The 18,196-nt window shown below is 36.7% G+C and overlaps 2 protein-coding genes across 2 annotated transcripts in view; both read left to right on the forward strand.

The window, feature by feature from the left end:
- The window catches only part of LOC113780478, a 3,133-nt gene extending 1,134 nt beyond the window's left edge, over positions 1-1,999 (forward strand). Inside the window, exons 2-7 of the mRNA XM_027326276.1 lie at positions 266-312; positions 409-487; positions 584-745; positions 847-907; positions 999-1,213; positions 1,970-1,999. Of these exons, the coding sequence (XP_027182077.1) occupies positions 266-312; positions 409-487; positions 584-745; positions 847-907; positions 999-1,213; positions 1,970-1,999 (594 nt within the window). The remainder of the gene's footprint in view (positions 1-265; positions 313-408; positions 488-583; positions 746-846; positions 908-998; positions 1,214-1,969) is intronic.
- Positions 2,000-11,462: 9,463 nt separating this feature from the next.
- Positions 11,463-12,047, forward strand: LOC113780480 (cytosolic sulfotransferase 15-like). Its single transcript, XM_027326277.1, has one exon. It carries the CDS (start codon positions 11,463-11,465, stop codon positions 12,045-12,047), a length of 585 nt encoding a protein of 194 aa, XP_027182078.1.
- Positions 12,048-18,196: the final 6,149 nt, after the last annotated feature.

Here is an 18,196-nt window from a genome sequence, read left to right on the forward strand (position 1 = left end):
AATTCCTCTTGTTTGATTTCTCATTATGACATTCAAATTTGATCTCACAAAACAATCCATGTGCTGAAATGCTGTATGCCTTCAATTTTTCCCCAGCCGAAGGTACAAGGGTGAAAAAAACCCGCCAGAACTTGCGCCCAGCAATGATTCAAAGAAGAAGCTTCTTATTCTTGATTTGAATGGAGTGCTTCTGGGCAGTGCATTTACAAGGATGACCAGAAATCGGGACTTTAACTTCAGACCACATTGCTGTGAATTTTTGCAGGTCTGTCTGTCATATTTTGAGGTGGCTGTTTGGTCATCAAAGCTAAGGTATCCGCCAACCTATATTTCAATTACTTGATTAACTAGAACGTCCACAAGTTTTTCTGTTGTTCCCTTAATTCAAGACAGTTGTGTTTTCTGCAGCCACAACATTCAACCAGTGTTGGACAGTCTATCCAAAAAAATGAATGAACGTTTGGAGCAGAGACTGTTATTTGTTTGGGTGAGATGTCATTCACAAATTACTTCGATTGTGTGTAGTCAGTCCGTGTGTAAGACTTCTGATAAATCAAAGTCGGGAACAATCAATATTGTGCAGGATCAGTCGCGGTGCACTATGACACAAACCAGGCTTAGGGAAAATCCAGACAAAACAGTGATGTTTAAGGACCTGAAACGTGTGTGGGGAGAATATAAGTCGTACAACAGCTCTAACACGATATTAGTCGATGATTCTCCGTATAAATCCGTCCTTAATTCTGTAAGTGCACCATACGGGAACTGATCGTTATGTTGTATATGTTCCAGTATGCACAAACAACATGATCAGGCCTAACTGTTTCCATATTACTCGTTCTTCAGCCGTACAATGCCATCTTCCCCACCTCTTATACATGTTACACTGTAGAAGACAATTATTTGGGTAAGACCTGGTCTTTTTGGCTTTGAAATGTGGCTTTTGCTACGGAAGAGCATCCGTTCAAAGATTGGCCTGACACAAAACTTATTTGCAGATCCTGAAGGAGATTTTGTAGGACACCTGAAGAAATTGGCCCGTGCTGATAATGTACAAGATTTCATTAAGCAAAACCGTTTTGGACAATCACCCGTAACAGAAGGCAGTGTGGATTGGAACTTTTATGTTAATGTTGTCAGCAAGCTTGGACTGCAGAACACAGCAAAGCAAGTGACGCGCAAACGGGAAGCCCCAAACATATATCCTCCGGAGGTATTTAGATGCATTCATGTTCAGGACTATGTTGACAATAGTTCATTTCGTTTTTTTGATAGCTAAAATTGCGTCTGATCATATGCACAGACCAAGAAAAAAAGGAAAATTTGAAAGCATGAGGAAGATCAGTTTATGGGCCGTTCACTGTACGGAAGCTTCTCCAAACCATTGGAAGGAGAGAACCTATCTTCTGATGGGACACACAGGTTAAAAACTTTTGTGCTTTAGTCAGACACTGGGTCTGTCTAATTCATATATGTTGGTACTACTTTCTTCCCTTCTGTTTTAGTTTGCAAAGGGCCATCGCTGAGTTAATTTATGCAAATTCTAAAAATGTCGAAGTTGGGAATGACGTATATTGTATGCAGGTTCCCGAATGCACATGAGGAAAAATGATCAGATAATGCCTTTAATTGCTGTCAAATGCAGGATGCGTCAGCCATATACTTCAAACCACATTGGCATGTAGTAAGTTTAGCCTGTTTTCATTCTAATTGTTTGTTGGCAACTTATCGTCTAAACATTAAGGATCTAAATGTCACTCACTAAATCTGAACGTCTGGTTAACCTCTCGGATACGTGCAATACTAACAGTTGGTCAGGGAGCAATGGTTGACATTAATTGAGCTAGGCTCCTTGCTTTGCGTCTGTACCAAAATAAAGTCCAGCAATGGAATCTTCAAACCCAACACGAAGTCTGTATGAGTAATGTATTCCTTTAGCTAACCCCTGGTTGAATATGTCATTCTATAGGGAAAATTAGCTGCTGGACTAGGAGCTTAAGATTGCCTCACTTTTGAATGGGGATGTCTATGCTGCTGACAGGCTTGGAGAACTTACAATACATTTCTGGGCCTGTATTGATGCATTCGTTGTACAAATTGGAATACGTTATTGAAGGGATGCACATGACGCAGGCACAGATGTTTCCCATCATGCAAATATATATGTCCATATATTTATAATATATATGTGTATGTAGTAATAATATATTACATAATTATATTTGTTATTACAAATATAGTAATATATACTAAAAACCCCAGCTTTTTATGGCTTTTCTCCAATATAACAACAGAGTACCCTTTTCCATAAAACAATTTTTTTCCCAATAAAATTAAAATCAATCAGTAAATTATACTAAAATGTATATTATAATTTTTTATATAAATAAATAAACTAATTCTAAATTTTTTGGGATAATTTCATAAACCAAATACCGGTCACTTCCGTAATGTATCACTTTCCCATAAAAGACCAGCTCTTTATTACCTTCCTCCATTATAACAACAATGCACCCATTTTTCCATTAATAGATTCATTTATCGGATAAAATATATGATAACTCGTTTTGCAATAAAACCCCAGCTTTTTATGACTTTTCTCCAATATAACAACAGAGTACCCTTTTCCATAAAACAATTTTTTTATCCAATAAAATTAAAATCAATCAGTAAATTATACTAAAATGTATATTATAATTTTTTATATAAATAAATAAACTAATTCTAAATTTTTTGGGATAATTTCATAAACCAAATAGCGGATCACTTCCGTAATGTATCACTTTCCCATAAAAGACCAGCTCTTTATTACCTTCCTCCATTATAACAACAATGCACCCATTTTTCCATTAATAGATTCATTTATCGGATAAAATATATGATAACTCGTTTTGCAATAAAACCCCAGCTTTTTATGGCTTTTCTCCAATATAACAACAGAGTACCCTTTTCCATAAAACAATTTTTTTATCCAATAAAATTAAAATCAATCAGTAAATTATACTAAAATATATATTATAATTTTTTATATAAATAAATAAATTAATTCTAATATTTTTGGGATAATTTCATAAACCAAATAGCGGACACTTCCGTAATGCATCACTTTCCCATAAAAGACCAGCTCTTTATTACCTTCCTCCATTAATCTAACAATGCACCCATTTTTCCATTAATAGATTCATTTATCGGATAAAATATATGATAACTCGTTTTGCAATAAAACCCCAGCTTTTTATGGCTTTTCTCCAATATAACAACAGAGTACCCTTTTCCATAAAACAATTTTTTATCGAATAAAATTAAAATCAATCAGTAAATTATACTAAAATATATATTATAATTTTTTATATAAATAAATAAATTAATTCTAATATTTTTGGGATAATTTCATAAACCAAATAGCGGACACTTCCGTAATGCATCACTTTCCCATAAACGACCAGCTCTTTATGACCTTCCTCCATTATAAGAACAAGGCACCCATTTTTCCATTAATACATTTATTTATCAATCAGTTCTCTAGTAAAACCCCTTTTCCAATAAAACACCGGCTCTTTATCGATTTCCTCCACTATGACACAGAGTTCCAATATCCCATACTTACTAATTCACTTATCGGATAAAATTTAATTGAACACGGTTTGCAATAAAACACCAGCTATGTATGGCCACTTTATTTGTTCGATAAAATCGGATCGATATTATACTTGAGTGCCATTTACCCGTTAGCATAGAATGCAAAGCAAGAAACTAACCTATTGCAGGTTAAAACTCCGTGTTAAGACAAATTGTTTCGGATACGTCAAGACACCTAATTCATAAACTCTCGCGATACATAAATTTAATTACCACAAATAAAATATTTCAATCTTTTTTCATTTATTTCTAATGACTGCATACCATGGATCACTGTACGCTACTCATAACCAACCACAAATCTTCTCTTAACTCTCGACCACATGAAGATTGTGGTACTCGTTATCCCCATGGCAACGTCTCCCCGCACCAATAGATAGCGAGTTTGCTCGGTTGAACTTTGCTTTCCCTTCCTCTAATGAAACTCATAGATACACACCAACCGCTTGCCTTACTATGGCAGCTTTTGGACTCTCTGTCTCCGTCTTCTACATTTTAGGCTACGACGACGTCCATCCGACTATGACACCGCCTAAAACATGGCCCTTTCCACAAAATGCCGCTACTTTTTCTCTCTATCTTGCCACCTTCATCGAACCTCAACTTTATTCATCTCCAACCTCCTGTGCGTGTTCGCTTTCCGTATAATTTGATAACGGACAACGTTGGCATCATCCAGAACCAAAGACAGTGCTACTTTGCGCCGCTCCTGCTCCGAATTGTACTGCACCCATAAATTTGTTACTATCTCCATCGTTCGCAACCAATGCAGCATACACACTTACTGTTACAGCATACGACACCATTCCTTTTTCCTTACCTGATTCCATTTCCAGCTTCCAATTCCACTTGATAACATATCCATGTACTTCAGCATGAATAACCCACAATCCCACCTGCATTACAAACCATAACCACATATTTAGACAGTGACGGTTGCTGAACTATGGAAAAAACTTCCAAACCTATGCACATGCAACTTACGCATTCCGTTGCTGTGGACATGTAGCTGCAGCTTTTATTTTGTACAGCCAAAGGCATGACGAATACTGCCCCTCCAAACCATGAGTCAGCGCTGCTTCCAACCTTTCAATCTGACGGCCATACAAGAAAAACATATGCAATTTTAAGTTTAATGCCACCAATTGTAAAGGTGATGGTCGTGTTCATGAAATGTTTGACAAACCAACTTAGTTTACCACTGTCTCCACGGAGCTGCGCCTATTCATTTTCGTTTGCTTGTCTCCTCTCATTGAATCATAAATTAATACTTCTTCGCTTCCCATGTCCACCACACACATATACCAATGCTCATCGTGCCACATTGGCACGAATATCTGAAGCATAGCAGCGGTTAGTTAGTCATCATCATGGCAATCTGTATCTATTCCATTATGCTACATAACAGGGCAGCTGCTCGTACCTTCTCACACTTTTTTATATTACCTCCTACTTTACATTCCTGTAGATATGTACAGTACAGCTCGTCTGCTGATTTGTTGAACTCCAAAATCTCTTGCTACAACACGACAGTAAAATATGACATTTTAATATGAATGTACGTACTCACAAGCCCCCAACTTTGGCCGAACACTTGTACCTGAAACCAAGTTGGCATGAACCACCATCGCATTGACTGATCGTCAGGACGCCTTTGCTGCCTTGCTGTTTTCATTGCACAATAGCAATTGATTATCTGCACCAAACTCAAGTCACATCACTTCGTCCTCCGTGAAACAGTCCACACAACACCACCCAATTTCAATCCCTCGATTTACTCACATCACATGCCATGGGTTTTTCAGGAAGCAACGACCCCATTGCATCCTGACTTGCTGTCTGCCCCTTAATTGACACCAGTACTTCCCTGTCATTACAACAGCGTACATTAATCTTTTCCCTATGTGTATTACGGTTTCATAATCTACAAACTTGATATCATCATTTTCAATGACTCGAGTTAAAACGGCCAGAGTAGGTTCGGTCTTCCTCACTAATACAACCAGCAATCACGGTTTCAATGACTCAATCGGTCCTTAGGGTCATTGAGTTAGCCTAAGGCGGTTATGTACTCACCGTAAGGGTCATTGAGTTATCATTGTACTTCCATTCTCAAACTTCTGGAATACTCACCTTTTATTCTATATGCAACCATGTTACCTACCCTTGCTTTTTATATAAGGTGGCATGATTGACAGCACACAAATTGTAAGTTTTATGGTCACTTGTAAACCAATTTTAACTGCTTCGAAGATTTTCGTTCCTATGCCCTCTCCCCTATGGGGATAATCATACTACATAGTTAGTCAACCTTATAATTGCAAATACTTTTCTGTCCCCTTTCCCATTGCAATTTCAAATAAAGGATAAAACAAAATAGAACTGTTGATTTAACAAATCCATGATCCAGTACATACCCTTACGACAGCTGAGTGTCAAACAAGAACTTCAGTATTTTTGCTCGTCCCTCACTCAATTTTTCCCCGATAGATGCCAGCCTCGTTTCCTGCTACCACAAAAATATGTCATCTTTCATTGTCTATAATTTCCCATACTTTAGTAATTCTGGAACGTTGGAATACTCACCTTTGCCAATAAAGCAACGATCTTCGTTTGACACTTGTTCATCACACTGCTATCCATCTGTACATAAAACTACAATTTATACTTTACTTTTCTAATGCTAGAAATACCTTGGCACAAACCGATGCATACCTTTATTCTTTTACCTTGCCTTCTGTTTTGTTTGTCTTCCCCCACAGGCTTCTCCGTATTGTCCATCCTTAGTCTCTTTCTACTCCTCCACTTTGTAATTTTCGATGCACTCTTTTCACCCATTACAGTACTATTCGTAGTGACTCTATCATTTTCACTCCTGCTTTTGGACCTAACATCTGGCGTTGTAGGACTAAATTTATGTAACTCACTCCCTCTTTTAACATTACCGCGCCAATCGTCCTTCTGCCCACCCTCCACACCAAGTGCCCGGTTTGTTTTGCACACCCTTCCACTTTCATACATGCTCCTCAGCCTTTCAAAACGACATTCAATCATTGCTTCCATTCTACCAATACTATCATTCACATCTTTATTACCACATTCAATTTCAATCAGTCTTCTATCAATGTCTTCTCTACAGCTTATGTTATTGTAAAACTGCACATTGCCCTGTCACTACAACTCTTCAGTTTTGTACTACTAGTAACGTCACAAAATGCAGATTGCAATTTCAACAACAATTCACACGAAAGGATTTTACATTACCTGTTCCCCCTCAAATATGTGATTCCTCCTCAATATTCGCACGCTTTCATTAATCTCGTACCTTCCCCAAAATCTTAGCCTCGACCCTCTCGGCTGGAACTTGCGAAACTCGTCCTCACCCTCGATATAGAATCGTTCCAGATAGTAAATCTGCACGGACAAAAACGCCTACCATCATTTACAGGTCTTTTCTATCAAAGTTTAATTTCATTATTCCAGCAATTCCTATCTCTAATACAAAATGGTGCGTCTTTCTTATACCATCAAGAAAAGTGCACATCCCGCTATTCCGTTGCCGTCTCTATCACGGATGCTCTTCACCAAATTGTCAAGTATGAATTTCGACCAGTTCAAATTTTCCATATTCTCCTCTGTAGCCACTACAGCCACCAGAGACCGGCTCACTGTGTCATCCAAACTTGGTGCTAACAACCTACCAACAACAAACAATACGAACTTCACTTTGAATTCTAAGCCTTCGTTATGCAAACTACATATATTGTGCCTCAATTCCTCCGCTACAATTTCACCACTATTTATTCTGATATTCAATTCTCTTTCCAACTCTGTATCCATCTCTTGCCTTCACTTTTCGCTTTCAATATCTTTCCCACGGCTGCTCAAACCAAGTACACATTCCACATCCTCGGCTGTCACCTGTAGACAGTACCCATGAACGTTCAGTGTCCTCCGATCTACATCAAAGTTATCCACCAGCCACTTCAACATCTCTTCGTCAACCTCTACTCCCTTCACATTCAAAATTGACCCGAATCCAAACTCTCTGACAGCCTGCCGCTGCTCATCCGAGATCCAATCCACCATATTCTTCACGGAATGAGTTGAGTGGCTTACCATTGTTTCCGCCGTCCGACGAATGGCCTTCCTTTCACTGCTGCAACTTTTATAATTCGAAGGTGTTCCACTCTCATGCATCAGCGATACTACCATTGTTTCCGCCGTCCGACGAATGGCCTTCCGTTCACTGCTGCAACTTTTAAAATTCGAAGGTGTTCCACTCTCATGCATCGGCGATACTACATTTTCGCTTTCTCCTTCACTGTCCCACTGCATATCCGAAGCATCTATTTCCGCCGCCAGCTCCATAACAAATCCCTATCTTCTGCTATTCCTCCTGCTCAGGTTTTGGCGCTTTTTCCTTTCTAATACGCCTACACTCTTTAGCTTATCCAGTAAGTTTCGCGTCTTTTTTCCATGCCGTACTTTCGCGTACAAACCCTCACTTTCCCGGTTGCTTAATTTCGGCCCCTCCACATTTCACATGCCCGGCTGGAGTCCCCTTCAACCCCCAATAGATCTTCCGGTTGCACGTCACAAAAGCCCTTTCCACGTGCCCGCCCAACACACTTCCCCTACCGTTTGTGGCCAAAAATGCTTGAATGTCTTTTCCCTTAACTTTCCACACCTCTGTTTTGAAATGTAAACATACCGCAGCAACATCCCTATTCTCAATTCTGGCTTCGGTAAAAAAAAAAATAATTCTTTCATCCATAGTTATTAAACCTGATCCGGAGAGGAACTCAATGAAAGAGATTGATAAACGGATTACTGGTTCAATTAGTGGATGAGTGGTCCAACTGGTGGATCACTAAATATATTTAAATATTATGTCTTATAATTTTTTATATGATTGAAATTATAATAAACTATGTCTTAGTAAATGTTCAATTAGTCTTATTTATTATAAAATCATTAATTCTTATAAGAATCAACAAAACTTAAATTTGCCTTATGGAAATTTCATTATTTTTAACAAACTTTTGGTTTTAACTTATGGAAATAAACTGGATAATGTTATTTTATTAAAATTTGCCTTATGGAATATGGGAAATAAATAAAATTTTATTAAAAGATTTCAAATAAATTTTGTTTTGAAGAAATAAAATAAGAATAAAAGTCTAATATATAATATAAGAAGGACCAAACAACTAACAAATGTATTGTTGGTGTAGTGGTGATTGCACTACATTCTTATACTTGAGGTCCTAAGTTCGAAGTTGAACCGCAGGTTGACTCAAAAAGTCAACGGTTCTACTGTCCAAACGATCTAATTAGCAACCTGGTTCGATTCTATGGCCGGTTCATCGGGTTGATCGGTTGAACCGTTGGGACCGGATCGGGTTTAATAACTATGCTTCCATCTCGTTTTACCTTTCTTTCTTTCGTCCCTTTTCTTCTTGTCAGGGAGTACTCGATTTTTCCAGCACATTCTGGAGAAGAGGTAGTAAGAAAGAAATTATGGCTATTACCACCAAAGGAGACCAAAGAAATTTTGGTCAGGCATGTTGCATTTGGTTTGCAGTTTTCTTGAGAAAAATTTTTGGATTGCAATTTTGTACTAAAAAAACGTATATCAAATTATTATAATATATTTTTTTAATAAAAATTTTTAAAAATAGCAATTCAAACGAGCTCTTAATTACAATAATAAAACACCTTAGTAAATTTCGTGAGAGCGATTTTTCTTGGATGTTTTAAGCCTTCCCACTGCCAGCAAATAACAATGAACCCGTTTAAACCTTACTTTCACGGAGGACCTACGCAAAAAATTTGAGCAATCAAAGTATACGCATCACTCTTCATTTGAGAGGCGTTGTTGTTCTAGAGCGAGTAATCATCGCACTATATCTTACCTTATCTTATCTTCTTACCTACTATAAAACTGAATTGATCGATTTCGTCCCCAGATTCTTGTTCTAATTGGCGGTTGTGATTATCCTAGTTTAGTCGTGAATTTTGTGAAATTGTTGGGCAAGTTGGTCATTTGGATATGTGATGGTGGGCATTTTTTGGTCACGGGGATGTGTTTGATGCCAAGCGGCAGTTGTAATTTTGGGTTTCATGATTTGTGTCATGCAAAATGCTCTTTCTGTTTTTTTTTTTTTGGCCCTTTGTCAATAGTCCTCACCGCCTAAACAAGTGTTGTTTTTTTTTACTTTATCTCATTTATTCTCAACTCTCTCCACTCTTCACAGTCGCACCATCCTCTCCGTTCTATCAATCTTCTGCAAATTTTGGGGCGCCGAATTTCAAAGGTAATAAGTTTATGTGAATTTCCAGGACCCAAAGGCATTACAATTTCTTTTTTTCACTTTTTGTTATGGTTATTTTCCTTGGATACGGTGAATTGGTTGTAAAATTAATCTGGCTTTTGATTCACTTTTTTAGGTTTTTGACGAGATATTGCTATTCTTCTATAATTGACTCAATTTAGAATTTATGATAGAATTGACTCAAATAAGAATTTATTGTGGCTGAGATAATGCTAATATTATAAAATTTAAATCTTTTAACTAATGGAGATACGAATTCTCCCACAGGAAAATCCCAGTTCGCCAAGGGGACAGATTTGAATAAAATTTGGATGGAATTTGAGTAGGCCGACCAAAATTTGGTGAACAGCAAATTGGTACAACACTCAATCCACTTAAGAATGCGTTCAAAGTTAATCAAGATTTAGAGTTAAGCAAGAGAATCCACTCAGGTTTAGGGAATACCTCAAAATTCAATGTCATTAACTCTTATCTGTAGAATATTGTTCTTTACACCATTATTTAAAAGAGATAGCAACCTAGACTAAGGTTCCGTTTGATAAAACTGAATCTGAATTCTGAAATCTGAATACTGAAACAATTAATTTGCTGAATTTTAAGCATTGAAAAGAAATATATGAATGTCTGAATTTTAATGTTAAACCTATTTATACTATTTAATAATCATTTATAACTGAATGCTTAATAAGTTAAATTTGACAAATTTGTCCTTATATCTTTTTATCCAAAAAAGAAATAGAACCTATGATTTAATTAGCTAAAAATATTAGGTATGAAAATGACAATATTTATTTTTAAATCAAATTAATATAAAAGATGAAATATACTATACGAGGAGTATGGAAAAGATGTGAAAATCATTCAAAAGGGAGAAAAAAGAAATAGAAAATTATTAGATAGAGAATATTAGATTGTTTAATTAGATAAGAATTTTGAACATGATTAACAAACAAGGGTAGATTTGATAGATAAGATAAGGTAATTGAAGTAATTCTATTGATTCTTATCAGAATTAAGCATTGAGTTAGGATTTTTGTGCTGAAAAAATACACACAAATTCAGCCCTACTTAACAAGTTCAGCAAATAGATTTTCATTTATCAAATATTCAAAACATCTAAATGTCTGAAAAAATTTAGATTCAGCACTTTTTTATGTTATCAAACAGACCCTAAGTCTCATGGATCAGACCCTAACAAACCAAACAAACAACTGACTCAATCATTTGGCCCATTAAGCTCAAAGGTTTAACACAAGATTGGTTTTTTATTAACTAAAACAACTATCTGAATAACTAAAGTGTAATCCACTGCAGATAAGGAATTATTGAGGCGACCCCCACAACATCCCATTATTGAACAAGTTTTATATATGTGGTATTGTTGGATTCAACAAATCCTGCCTTGCTGATATCCATCCACTTTACTTTTCCATGGAAGAAACGCCAATACTCCGTCCTTCATCCTCAACCAAAGTTGTAGAGGATATGGATGAATTTCAAGAATTGCTACAAACAATTCCTAAAGAAGTAAACTGGGATGGCCGGTGGCTATACTACTACAACAATTTTTGGTGTCCAGGAGCAGTGCTTAAATCCACAATTTTCTTTCAAAGAAACTTCAAAGCTAAGGATTCCGACATTATCTTAGCATCCATCCCTAAATCAGGCACCACTTGGCTAAAATCACTAAGCTTTAGCATCATCAACCGCAAGAAGTGCACAATACCAGAGAGCCCTCTCCTCATCACCAATCCTCATGATCTTGTAAGATCCATGGAGTTTGGCTTATTTCTGAATTCCGAAAATCCTGATCTTGAGGCCTTCTCATGTCCAAGAGTTTTCTCAACGCATCTACCCTACCATGCCCTTCCTCAATCAATTTTGAATACCAAATGTCGCATAATTTATATATGTAGAAACCCTTTGGATCAGTTCATGTCTCTCCGGCACTTTTTGCTTGAAAATAGTAGTGAAGATCAGCAAAAAGCACTTCCTATTGATGAAGCTGTTGAATTATTTTGCAAAGGCTTATACCCTTTTGCAAAGGCTGTCGAAAAAGCCTCGATTTAGTAACTAAACTTTTAATTTAATGGCTACTTAATCAGTGTTGAAGAGGACTCGATTTAGTGATCAAACTTTCAGTTTCAAGATTTTGACGTTTTGTATTTAAATTCATTTTTCCCCTTCCGATTTCTTAAATCTCACTCTTCTCTCACACTAAAAACAATTTTAAAAAGGGTTAAATGCAGAAAACCCCCTGAACTTTCATAGCCATTGCACAATACACCCCGAAATATGTTTATAGGCACTTTGCACTCAAGCTCTACTAAAAAGTAACGGATCTTTACACACCGTGATAGTTTATTACACAAACGACAACTTTATCCTCAGATAATAACTGAATGGACAAAAGCACCCTTCGTCCCAATCAAACCCATTATATTGGGTGGAAAGTACAAGGCAAAGAGAAAGTCTGAACATTAGTTTCACTGCCAAAATTCTTGAGTTTGTCAAATTTTTTTGCTTTTTTCTTGCGATTGAGGAAGAAGCAAAGCGGAATCACTGCAGAGGGTGACTAGAAGTGGGAAAATAACGGTTTGAAGAATCTAAAACAAGGTGGAATATTTATAGAAGCTCAACAAATCAGGAATCACTGCAACATCAGATTGTTGAGGTTTTTGCAGAGCGCCATCATGCAGCAGCTACGGAGTCTGAAGGAACAATATAAGAACTATTATTCTTTATCCCGTTTTGCTTTCATTTTTGGGTAGGGATAGGAATGTAACCAGACTTACCTTGAGCACATTGTCATGTGAAATATTTTCCAGTTCCCTTCATTATCTACTTTCTCTTCATTATCTACTTTCTGGGGATGAGGCTGCTGGAGATGCAAATAGAGATGGTGAACAAGCAAAAGCTACATAGGTTGATAGCTGAGATGAAACTTAGATTGGATTGATCTGTATCATCCACAACACATAACTAATTTATTGTTGTTTATGATTCATTTATTCTTTATCTGAGTTCTAATTAATACATCTTGCCCTTTGTCCGTCAATACTTTGAAATCCCATGATACATCGTACATGCAATAATCGTCTGAAAGCAAATCTGATTCTGCCGAGAGCATCTCTGCACTAGTGGTTCTTGATTCGGCCGAGTTAGAGAGTATTGTATATTTCTTTTATTGCATTCCCTGGAAATCTGATGTGCACGTTACGAGGCTTAGGAGGCCTACCTGTCAGCTCCATTGGATTGAAAATTATTATTTGACAAAATTGCTCCATCTGCCGGTGCCGGAAGGAATCGAAGGTGAACCGCTTGACACCGATTCAAATCAAGAATCTCTCAGAAATTTCATGAAATACCGCCCAAGATCATATCAAGCCTCTAACTCTCAGTATTAGAGATCTAAACCCATAAATTTTTCTCAATGTCCTTGAGAGTTAATCTTTTGGCCCCAAGACCCCTTCAACGATTCCCAAAACTCCAAACCAATCCATTCCTCTCGTATTCTTCCTCAAGGCCCCAGCTCATCAACACATCGTTGAGGCTTCGATTCTTGATTTCATGCACCAGCGGCAACAACAACTTGAGTGATGCAGAGCTTGAATTAAAGTTGGCCAGAGAGGTTGAAAAATTGAACTCTCAAATCGTACAAAGAGCGGAGGCCTTGAATAAAAGTAGAGAACTCTTGTTTAATGAGTTGAGCAGCTACATGGGCTCGAAAGTTGAAGAAGCTGGGAAGAAATGGAGGAAAATGAGCGAAGATGAAAAGTGGGCTGTGGTTAATGGGTTTGTTTCTGAATGGAGTGATAACTTTCATCCCTTGTCTGCTAGATCTGTCGAAGAGTTAGTTGATGAATACTTGGTTGATTGGGACGAAGGGTGCTTTTGTCCGTTCAATTATTATCTAAGGATAAAGTTGTCATTTGAGTGATAAAATATCACCGTGTGTAAAGATTCGTTACTTTTTAGTGAAGCTTAGGTGTAAAGTGTCTATAAATATATTTCGGGGTATATTGTGCAACGGCTATAAAAGTTCATAGGAATTTTCTACATTTAACCCTTTAAAAAATATAACAACTACTCAATCAGCTATAACATAGGCCATCGATCTAATTTCAAACCATTATGATACAAATTTCGTGACTTTGTTTTTAGACAACTAGCAGGTAACTCAAATATTGACTTCTATCTACGAATATAAAAAGATTTACAACTTTCGTATCCTGGTTTGTCTTCAGAATGCGGGTGAAGTTTGATGGCTACCAACCTCTAATCCACATAGGCCAAATAATAATGGCTGGGTATCACAAATGAAAAGCAGACTGGGCCAACTGGCTTCCAATAATTTAAGGAGGACGGGTCCCAAAACTGAGGTTGCCGGATGGACTTGTACCAAAACCAGGGATGGCAACGGGGCGGGGTTGGGGCGGGGGACCCCTCCCCCGTCCCCCGCCCCGTTGCCTATTAGTTCCCCCCGTCCCCCGCCCCGTCCCCCGCCTCCTGCTCCCCCCGCCCCCGCCTCGCCTTGCCCCGCTTTCCCCGCGGGGGCACCCGCGGGGTTAATAAAATTTTATTATATAATTTTATTATAATTAAATTTTAATAAATAATCAAGTACTAAAATATCAACACATCACCAAATTATTATTCATTGTAATTTTACAATTGAAACTCATAAAAACAATCAAACATAAGTTATTTGAATACAATCCAATATGATGAAATAAATATAACTAAAATAGTCAAGTTTTCACTTTTAGTACAAATGCAATCACTAATTCATTATTGTGTTTGTGCTTTTTTTTGAGAAAAAAGTGTTATTCTATTAAGTGTAATTAGAAATTTAGTATAAATGTATTAGTAAATTTAGTATAACTAATTAATAAATTCTATTAGTAGACATGTAGAATTATTCATATAATTGATAATATCAATTATATTACATAAACTAATATACATTATATAATACATCTAACTAATAATATCATTATCATAAGTTTATAACTAATTAACTTATATGTTATATATATATTTATATATATATATATATTTTTTTTTTTGCGGGGGCGGGGCGGGGGATGGGGCGGGGGTATACTCCCCCGCCCCGTTTCTAAGCGGGGGGAAAAAATTCCCCCCACCCCCCGCCCCAACCCCCGCCCCGAGAGCCCCCCGCGGGCACCCGCCCCATTGCCATCCCTAACCAAAACTCTAAGGAAGATCAATAATTTTGGATGGATCTGGAAGCACAATAAATTATGATGAACTGGTCCCACAATTCTGTGGAAGTACAATAATTTAGGACGGATTGGTCCCACAATAATTGCTCCTGGTGGCACGATCGACTCTCACTCAGGTTTAAGACTTTAAGCCCAAGCGATTTAAAATCGAAGGCAAACTTCTGGAAGACAAGAGGAATCATGACAATCAACAAGATTGTGCATTGGCTACGTACAATTTTATTCTTTTGTATATGAATTAAACTTGTCGGGGCAATTTTAAAATATAACAAGAGAACTATTCATCCCATCTATATATATACATAAAAAAATCGAGCATCGACATTTGGTTTTCACATGATTTAAAATGATTTTGGTACTGAAAACAGGAATTGTGCCTGTGGGAGCAAATGTGGAAGTCATTGCTGTCAGGCCCGGGACCACTGATTTGCATATTTGTGGAGTATGTGACCTGTGATGGAGAGAAGAAGTGCGCTGCACCAGTGCCTAATTGTTGCTTCGACGAGGGCTGCACACTTCACTTTCAAGATGGGACCTCCCAATATTGTACTTGGCCGCCTAAGCAACAATTGGGGCTTGCCAATATCATGCTAAACCAGCACTAATTAATATGCCCTTCTTATCTTGTATTTCGGTTCCGCGAGGGTGGTCCGAATATAACTTTGTACTCTATCAGTGATTCATGAGATAGTGAATCACGTTCAATAAAATGGAAGGATATAAATGAGTACTTTTCTTACAAGAAACAACGTGCTATACATAATCAAATTCACGACACATCATCCGGAATGATTAATTACATGTCAAAAAAACGTACTCGTAATTCTTCCAAAAATACAAGGAAAGGAGAGGAAAAGAGAGAGAGAGAGATAGAGACGAGTGCTTAAAGTGGATCCACTGCTTCTCCAATTCATGTAATTCTTACAACACATGTTGTAAACTAACATAATTTCAGGATAATTGAAATTTGTCTGCTCATAGAAATAAATTAGAACAAAATTCATGATTAATATTATATCAACCAAGCTAAATTAGATAAAACTCAACTTAAGAAATCCATGTTGGATAAAAGTTTCAAGAACTTAACGATTCTTTCATTTTACTTGATCCACCAACTGCTTGTGCATCATTTGTTCAGTATTATCCAGAGAAACATTATGGAGCTATTAGAGGATAGCCGTCATCAATAGTGTTCATATATATCTCCATGAGATCAACATTCTAATCTCTTGACCTGGGCACTAATTACTCAAAAATCAACCCCAACTACTGCAGGTCACATTTTCTCATTTCCACCTTGCCACTTTGACCCATTCTCCAAGACAACAAGAAGTATCCCTTCATATTGGATTTTTTTTCGAAAGAAAATCAAATAACATTTCTGGCACTACTGAGATTTTACTTGATTTTGACTCTAAATTAACATTAGAAGAATATAACGAAGAAAATTAGCTTTATTCACCATATAGAAGGAATTCATGCATAAGTTCTTACTAAATTAATTCCAAAAATGTACTTAGTTAAGAAAAAAAATCAAGATAACATGTGTTGCACATTGTACGTATAACTTTTTTAAAGTATGCTCCTTTTATCCAGTACTTAGAGTAGCTAGTATAAGAGAATGTACATTGCACATTATGCGTATTACTTTTTTGTGATACTTGGTGACAAAGTGTTTTTTCTCATCACTGCTAGAAATAAAAGAGATATTAAGTATTAAAGTGTTGTACTAAGACTAATATTCTCCTTCAACAGAACATATAAAAAAAATTCAATTGATTTTCAATCTTATTGAAAGTCGTAGAATTTTTAAATCAGACTAAATTAAAATTAAGAAGGATAAACTACTCACATCAAACTCTCCAAATTGCCTAAAAAATTTAATGAAATTTTAACAGACTTCACGACTATTTTTTGCATTGATATATTTAACGAAGAAACTGGTACTTTCACTATGGACCTCTCAGGAGATACCCTTATCGATACTATACATATGTGGTATAACAATATGGAAGAGTCATTTAAAATCTAGCAAAGCATGCAAGAGAGAAATTAATGTTGTCACCTACCCGCAAGAAAAAGAAATTAATGTTGTCTTCTTACGTTGTATTGTAGTTATGGCTGCAAACGAGCCGAGCCGAGTCGAGCTTTGAGCTAATCGAGCCGAGCCTCGACTAAATTTTACCAAGCTCGAGCTCGAGCTCGAGCTCGACGAGCTGGCAAATTTCGAGCTCGAGCTCGACTCGAATCAAGTCGAGCCGAGCTCGAGCTCGAAAAAAAATAAAAAATAATTATTTTATTTTAAAAAAATAAATAAAATAATATTTTTTCTTAATAAATAATAAAATATTAAGGATATATACGTAATTTTACTATAAAAATAAAAAATAAAAAAATATATATAATATACGTAATTTTATTATTAAATAAAAATAAAAATAAAAAAAAATATATATATACCCAAGCTCGCGAGCCGGCTCGCGAGCTAACGAGCTTAATATTCTGAGCTCGAGCTCGATCTCGAGTTTGACTCGAGCCGGCTCGAGCTCGACTCGAGCTCGATTAATAACGAGCTCGACTCGAGCTTGACTCGAGCCGCTCGCGAGCGGCTCGCGAGCGGCTCGATTCGTTTGCAGCCCTAATTGTAGTACAACATGATGGTTCAGTTTTTATGTACTGACAAGCCATTAATGTTGATATGGATACATGTCTAACTCAGGGCTCTCATAATGAATTAGTATGGATAGCAAGATATTTACACAAATTTATCTGTTTGTATCGCAAACACATTTTTAAGCATATTTTTATTTCATAAGTATCATATCAGAAAAGTGCCACAAAGTTGCATTGGCCAACATGGAATAAAAATAAAATATTTTTTTTAAAAAAATTATTCCAAATAATCTCTTTTTTTTTTTTAAAACGACAATAATTATATAACCTATTTTATCCTAAATTATAGGGAAGGGAGAG

This window comes from Coffea eugenioides, chromosome 8 (genome assembly GCF_003713205.1).
Source record: "Coffea eugenioides isolate CCC68of chromosome 8, Ceug_1.0, whole genome shotgun sequence".
NCBI classification, from domain to species: Eukaryota; Viridiplantae; Streptophyta; class Magnoliopsida; order Gentianales; family Rubiaceae; genus Coffea; species Coffea eugenioides.

Excerpts from the sequence above, each read along its gene's own strand:
- LOC113780480 (XM_027326277.1), top strand. The coding sequence starts at position 11,463 with ATGGATGAATTTCAAGAATTGCTACAAACAATTCCTAAAGAAGTAAAC.